The sequence below is a fragment of the Coenobita brevimanus genome, chromosome 66 (genome assembly GCF_032717465.1).
Source record: "Coenobita brevimanus isolate Jiangsu-jjx chromosome 66, ASM3271746v2, whole genome shotgun sequence".
NCBI lineage: Eukaryota > Metazoa > Arthropoda > Malacostraca > Decapoda > Coenobitidae > Coenobita > Coenobita brevimanus.
This window is the reverse complement of record NC_137019.1, coordinates 700,450-708,479: the sequence shown is the minus strand read 5'-3', so window position 1 is coordinate 708,479 and position 8,030 is coordinate 700,450. Positions and strand designations below refer to the sequence as shown.

The window sequence follows — 8,030 nt, the reverse complement described above, 5'->3', positions numbered from 1 at the left end:
GTTGGTGGAACTTATGACGGGTTATTGATTATGTTCAAGAAAAAGGATGTATTTAGTCCTGCACGTTCCTCCGCCACACCACGCTAAGGTGTCATTAACTTAATCATTTCAGCCCGGTTAAGTATTTGTCAACGTGTTCTTGCTACTTCCAGACGCTTTTACTCAGTTTAGAAGGGATATGTCGCACTAAGCGGATTAATGAAGGCCACGTCTGACCCTTCCAGTTCGACATATGGCTCACGAGCTTAACGTAACGCAAAGTACATCTTTAAGGTGAAGCTCTCAGTCAGTATTGTTTATTATGCCTCAGACTTACTCTTACCAACATTTAACCACAACACTTCGATGGCATTGTTCTTATTTTACTCTTGTTACTTTCAGAGGATTACATTCAGTTTGGAGAGGCATCTTGGTACAGGAATTTAATGGAGACTGTTTCTACGGTTCCCACAGCAAGACGTTTCCCCAGAGTTAAACAAAAATTTTGAGGAGGCAAGAAAAATAATAAAAATAATAATTAAAAAAAAGACGAACTGAAGGAGCTAATCGCCTCGTACATGGGTTAACAGGAACAGCCCTACAAATTCCAATTATAATACTATTAATGACAAATAGACGGATAGACAGAGACAGATGTTTAGCAAGACAGACAGACTGGCAGACAGACAACAAACAGGCAGACTGACAGACCAAGGGAGACGTGCAGGAGGTAAAAACATAGCTTCCCTTTATCTTCGGTGCTGGAGTCAAGAAGTAAAGACTATCAGGATCTTTTGTGTACTATCTGTGTGCCATCATTGAATAAATGTCTAATACCCCCCCCTCACACACACACACACACACACACACACACACACACACACGCACGCAAAACCCCAGCACATACGCAAAAACTCTCAAGCACTTAACAAACACAACAGCCACACAGAGGCACGTGTCGTCAGTATTAATCACTCACCAATTTTACCTCCACACTCGACCAACATTTCCTCTCTCTCTCTCTCTCTCTCTCTCTCTCTCTCCCTCCCTTCCGTCTTCCTCATTAACTCTCCCCAATTCTTCCCTTTCATTTCCACTTCCTACATTCCTCCTTCCTTCCTTTCTACCCCCCTTCTCTTTTTTTCCATCTTCTCTTCCTCTTTACCACCCACGACTCCTCTTTCTTCTTCGTCCCAGTTCTTACATACCTCTCTCTCTCTCTCTCTCTCTCTCTCTCATCTGCGATCTTTAACTTTCTATTTCATATTCATACTTATAATTTTCTCTCCATCCTAGCTCCCCCAATCTCTTTTACCACACCCTTATCCCTCTCTTCCTTTTCCTAATCCTCCTCAATCTTACACTGCCTTCTCCTTCCCTTATCCAACCCTCCTTTTCAGAATCTACATAATTCTTGCATTTATTATTCCTTGCTCTCTGCCTTTTCCAATTTATCTCCCTCTTGGCCACTCACCAAATCTTCCATTTACTGATCCATCATAATTCTTACATTTTCCTGTCCTTCCTCTCTCCCTCTTCTATCTTTCCTCTTTCCCCCTCCCTCCTCTCCAACTCACCCCCCCCCTCTCACCTCTTGCCTGCCACCTCCCTCACCACCCCAGCGTGGCCGCCTCTTCTTCCCTGTATGTGTCCAAAATACCATGTTGGCTCAGTCCCCTTTAGTGAGGTGGTGGTGGCCGGTGGGTGGTGTCCCAGCTCTAGACTCGTTCACACTGGAATCATGGTACCGTCACAGACACTCTCATTTGCGATTTTTTTTTTCCTTTTTCCGAATCCGTAAACCTTAAAGCCGACCTTCCCATTTGTTTTTCTTTTTCCGAATCCGCAAACTAGAAAATCTGTTAACATCCTCCATCTCTGTAAGATAAAGTTTTGTTAGTTGCAGAAAACAATTTTTGTATGTCTACTCCCGGAAAGCATATTGGCATTCTGTGTTGCGAGTATTACTAGTTGCAAATGTTTTATACCGTTAATAACTAATAAGTATAATCTTGTGGTTGCTATGTAGTGATTTTTGTTGCATTAGATAATAATCAGATACCGTTCCTTTGCATTCTCAAAATATTATGCCATTTACCTGTGTTGTAAAAGTTGGTTTCTGCGCTTTTGTCATTGAGAAAAATTCCCAAAGTTACATCTAAAATATAGTCAAGTTGCTTCATATTATAAACAAACATTTTGTCCAATCCTACGGTGGAAACAATTTCTTCTTCACAAAAAATTTTACACCTAAATTCTGCAAATGTCTCAAACTCGCTTGCTTACTTAAGACGGAGATGCTAATAAAAATTGTACCCACGTCCAGTCCTCTCCAAATACTACCTAAAAGTATGTCCCCGTGAAAATCTGAATCTCCTTTTTATGCTACTACCGAATGTCTACAGATGGCTAATGTTTATGTTCACTGTTCAGTTTTATAGATCGTTAACATCGGTAATACCTGGCCATAGCTAATATGATGTCCCGAGAGAAGTGTTATTCTTGAAGGTTTACATATTGTTAAGTTTACTGTAGATAACATCAAAACACTGTTCACATTTCTTACTGATTTTTTTGTCAGTTGTTATAAGTGAGTCATAATTAAATTTTTACATTGTACCCTCTCCTTATCGTTATGAATGACACCTTTTTATCATAGCTTAGTTATTGTTTTAAAAAGTTTTCAGTACTACTACATGCTGGTTGGGTTATCATAAATGTAGTTAGTTCCACTTAGATCTCTTTGAAAATTCTTGCTCATTAGGGCAGACTTTGTCTTAGTGGTAAGATGTGATGTAACCTACATATCAGAATTTTAGACATTTTTACCTAATAATTTTTTTTAAATGACAAGCCTTTCAGCAAACAGGCTCATTCAGTTGACCACCTCTAAGCTGTATACGCTTACATCACTAGATATTGTATGAAGGTGTTTCATTTAGCCAGAAGTTATGACTGTGCATTGAAGAAAGTTACTGAGTATTTTGGCCTTCGGTCCCTTTATCCATATGTGCTGCATTGATGACTGAACACCAGCTTTTCATACTCAGCTGAAATGTGTCCATCTAGTTAGGTGTACTAACTACATTTTAACATCCCTGGATGTATGTTAATGCAATTTACATTTAAATCTTAGTTCTAAGCAAAGAAACAACTTCGATTCACACCTATAGTTACGAATCCGTGCAAAATCTTACAAAGCGGTACAGTGATGAGAGAGTAGGTTTCGAAAGGTTTAACAAGCTCGTAAACTGTGGCTGTGGACTCCAGCAATGCCAGTGCACGGAGCGGGTGTAAAGTACGTACCGAAGAACACCAAATATCATACCCTGTCCACTATAAATTCGCCTAAAATTAACATCTCGATCTTGAAAGCTGAGCTGAAACAAGAGATTATAACCACAGTATGATGCTAGTCACGAGGAAGTTCTATGGAAAGGACGAAGAGCCGTAGTATTTTCTTATTGTGCCACTGAGCTCAGGGAAGTAAGGTGCAAAAGGACGCAAACCTCAGCCAATCCATGGTGGACAAAGTAGAGGTTGATAAAAATACCAGGACTCCCGTGGCCTGAATGTTGAGGCCCATTCCCCAAGGCATGCAATTAATAGTCCTCGCTCTTTTGTATCTATTCTTTCCCCGTACTCTGAACCCTGCCTCATCCCTTTCTTCGATGGGAAATATGGATCAGGATAATGATGACGGGCGCACCATATACTTCTATATATCGCTATTTATGTTTACTAGACCGATAAAAGGCAGAACATATCTGCACTTCAACATGTACTAGATAATGCAGGTCTTTCCTTATCTCTTTCACTATGATGATGTCCTCGTTTATTCCCCTCATGCAATACGGTACAACTCTGTAAGGATTTCTCGCAGTGAAGTGATTAATGGAGGCTTTATCCAACTCCAGCAATTCGAAAAGTGTCTCACAAACTGAGGAACATCGACTAGAGATGGCAATAATGAAGTAAAAACCACGTCACCGTATTACAGGAATTCAACCATGCTGGAATGAAAAAGCATGAACACAGAAACACGTTCGCCGAGCAGACTTATGAAACAGACATCTGAAGGCGATGACATCAGTCGGATGGGACGAAGAATCACTTAGCTTCCTCCTTAAAACGAATGACAGTGGAAGAATTAAGGAATACATGTAACCCCATAACATTACTCCTCGACAACAAGTATTTGCCTGTAAGCGTTTCCTATCAGTGTGCACTTATGTTCCTTTCTATGAAATTATGTCTCTATCTATTTATAGCCCGACGCCCTAATCCCTCAAAGGGTGGCCGCAGACAAAACGCCTTCAAGTCGCTCTGTCACCCACCACCATTTGACTGCCCTCCTTCCAACTCTCTCCCCTCTCCCTCATATACCTCTCAACTCCATAATGGAGTGTTGTACATTCTTTACGAGGGCCACAACATACACCACAGCTCATTACATCACAAGCTGCTAATTCACCCAAACCGCACACACACACACACACACACACACACACACACACACACACACACACACAGAGACAACCACGTTTACAGTGACGATCCTGACACAAATTAATAACCACACTGAACCCCACACTCCAACACCACCTTGTACCACACCTCTACCCTACATCCCTCCACACCTGTACTCCACACCCCTCCACACCTGTACCCCACACCCCTCCACTTCTGTATCGCACACTCCTTCACACCTCCATCCCACACCTCTCCCCTACACCCCTCTACACCTGCACCCCACATCCCTTCACATCTCTACCCGACACCCTCCATATCTGTAGCCGACACCCCTCCACACCTGCACCCCACACCCCTCCACACCCCTAACTCACACCTTTCCACATCCCTACTCCACATCCCTCCACATTCCTAACCCACATCCCTCCACACCTCTACCCCACACTTCAACCCCACAACCATCCAGACCCCTACCCTACACACCTCCATACCCCTCCACACCTGCACCCAACACCCTTAAACCCCCGCCACAACCCCCTACAACCAGGCCACACTCAGATAGCATCGCTGCATCTGGGTCACCCATAGATTCCCGTTTTTAATCTACATTCGAGAGTTTTCCTTGTGACGTGAGCCTGAGGAAGGAAAAGAGCGAAAGGGGACTTCTGTGGGGGTATGGAGGAAATAGGGTGGGGGTGGAAGGCTTTCTTGGGTGGCTGAAGAAGGGAGGGAGACTTTTGAGAGTGACCGAGGGAGGGAGAGAAACTTCAGTGGAGGGCTGGGGGAGTGAACGAAGACTGGTGAGTGTAGGGACACAGGCGTTCTTCTGTGAAAGGCTAGAGCAGGGTGCGAGGGAGGGCAGCTTTATGCATGTGAGAGGCTGAGAGAGGAAGGAAGGATATGAGAAAGAGGCACAGAGGGGGCTTCTGTAAGATCTAGAAGGAGGGGACGGAGACTTCTGTGAGAGTCAAAATGAGGGAAGGGAGACATCTGCGAGAGAATGAAAGAGGGAGAGAGACAGAGAAATACTGTGATGAGCTGAAGGCGAGAATTGTGAAAGATCTGTGAAAGGCTGAGAAAGAGGAACTACTGCAAAAAGCTGCGGAAGGGAGGGAGGGGGGATATCTGTGAGAGTTTAAGGGAGGGGTGATGGGAAGTATTCTGTGAGATGGAGGAGGGAGAGAGGGAGGGAGGGAGAAGGGGAAAATCTGCGTGAGACTGTGGAGGTGTGGAGAGAGAGAGAGGGGGCCTGATTTAGACCGTGATCCAAGACACTATTATAGCCTTGTGGCCTGGGGTGGCTGTCAGGCCCTGGGATGAAGGCAACACTGAGCTATGGGAGGTCGATAGCCATGTAGGGGGGCGATGAAAAAGAGAAAGAGAGAGAGAGAGAGAGAGAGAGAGAGAGAGAGACAGACAGACAGACAGACAGACAGACAGAATGGAAGGTAAATAGACCTGATAAGAACATTAGACCGTGTGAGTGAATGCGTAGAGACGAAAAATAATATGGGAAAGGAATGGAAAGGAAAAAGAATAAGAGAGATGATGAACAAAGCAATCATCATCATCATCATCATCATCACCTCCGATATCGTCGTTCACACCCGGTATACCCTCGGAAGAAAAAAGTTCTAGTACCCCACGCCCACACCCACAGCCACACCCACACCCCTTGCTTCCTTACGGTCGAAAATGAGTGAAGGGCAACTCTGCTGTGAGACAAAGTAACACCAAAAGAGTATGAGATGAGCGTGAGATGACGGGGGAGATAATGGAAGATGAGAAACGTAACTTTTGAGGCGCTGATCGTTGGAGAGGATGGGGTAGAGGTGGCTGTTATTGCTTTCGAGCATTGCCAGGGACGAAGAATGTCCGCTAGCCGTGTACTATGGTGGGGGTTGCTTGAAACATAACAAAAGGCATCGGGCAAACCAGAAACCCTGCACGATACTTGTGTGTGTGTGTGTGTGTGTGTGTGTGTGTGTGTGTGTGTGTGTGTGTGTGTGTGTGTGTGTGTGTGTGTGTGTGTAATATTAGGTGGAGGATATACAGGATATATTTTGGGACACGAATATTAGGAGAGAGAAGTCACAGTTTCATTCCCGCCTCTACCCTGTGTACAGTATGGTCAAGGTCGTCATGTACCTATGCCAGTACAAGATCGAGGTGGGGGAAGGGGGACGGGGATTCTCGTCAAGACCCTCACCCTCCCCTTTACTTGCCTCGACTAACACGCAGGGAATACGTGAGCATCATTCTTACTGCCATTCTTCAGTAGGTAGGAGAAACAGACGAATGGGTAATAGAGAGAATCATCATCATTATCATCTTAACCTTTTTACCTATATTAAGACTGGCAGGATCCAGAAAAAGTGCCACACAAAAATAGGAGAATTTGTCCTCAGAAACTGAACTAACCCATACATTCTTCCACTCATCATTCGAGTTCTATTCTCAGTTCCATTCCAGAGGCAGAATCATCCACATTTAAGTGCTTACCCTGAAGAGAAGACTCATTTCCGTCCATTGCCAAAGGAAAAAAAGTGCACCCCTTGTCGTCTTCGTCACCAGACACACGACTACCATCTTTCTCTGTCATTTTTTGCTTCCTCCTCGTCAATATCTCACTTTCTCACACATTCACCTATCAAGTCATCATCTTCTTGGCCATCAACACCCCCTTCTTCAGACTCACTCATATTCACCACCACAGTCACATCTCTTTTCTTTATGTGACCATCCCGTCTATAAGTACTCACTCCTCTACCCTTATAATCATCAAACTTCCTTACTTTTCGTCATCCACAGCTCTCAGTATTTCCTATTTTATCCACTCAAGGCACCCAGCGTATAATTCTCATCCGCCACATTTCCACTGTTCTCCCTCCAAACCTTTCACACTAAGGTCATGGCAGAATTTCACACCTAAATGTTTACGCCACCACAAAACACCTTCCTGCAGCCTCATGCATCCCCTGCACTCAGTTTCCGGTTCAGAATCAAGGCCTTCACCGCATCAGCCACGTTTCTCTCTCACACGACCATTTTGTTTTGCACTTTTTCATACTTTTCGCACTTTTCTATCACTGCACGAAGGTACTTAAAACCTTAGACTAAGTTAAGTGTTTGTCCACTCACTTTATCTGTATTCAGTCATCACTTTACCCTTTCCTGCATTCACTATCAACACCAAATCCCTCATACCATCACCAGTCTTGAATTAGATAACCTTAGCATGTGTCAGGATAGAAGCTACGGTATTAGCGATGAAGCGCTGATATGTGGAGGTGTGTGGCACTGCCTTTTACGCATGAGGAGGAGGCTGCAGGCCCTTAGGGAACGGATGTTATTGTGTATGTCTAAAGTTACACACACACACACACTGCAAAAGTCCCATTCACAGTTATAAAGCACCAGATATCACCTACAGACACCCTTTTTTACATATTTATTCATATACCATCCTTATCATCTTCATTCCTGCTTCATGTACTCTAGTTTTGAGCTCTCTCATAGCCCCACTCAAATACACAATGAACAACCAAGGAGACAGCACACATCCTTGTCTCACTTCA

General features: G+C 44.0%; 1 protein-coding gene across 1 annotated transcript in view; it reads left to right on the top strand.

Moving 5' to 3' along the window:
• The first annotated feature begins 1,656 nt into the window (after window positions 1-1,656).
• The window catches only part of LOC145405223 (uncharacterized), a 75,730-nt gene continuing 69,356 nt past the window's right edge, over window positions 1,657-8,030 (top strand). Inside the window, exon 1 of the mRNA XM_080276643.1 lies at window positions 1,657-1,723. Within this exon, the coding sequence (XP_080132769.1) occupies window positions 1,721-1,723 (3 nt within the window). The 5' untranslated portion in view covers window positions 1,657-1,720. The remainder of the gene's footprint in view (window positions 1,724-8,030) is intronic.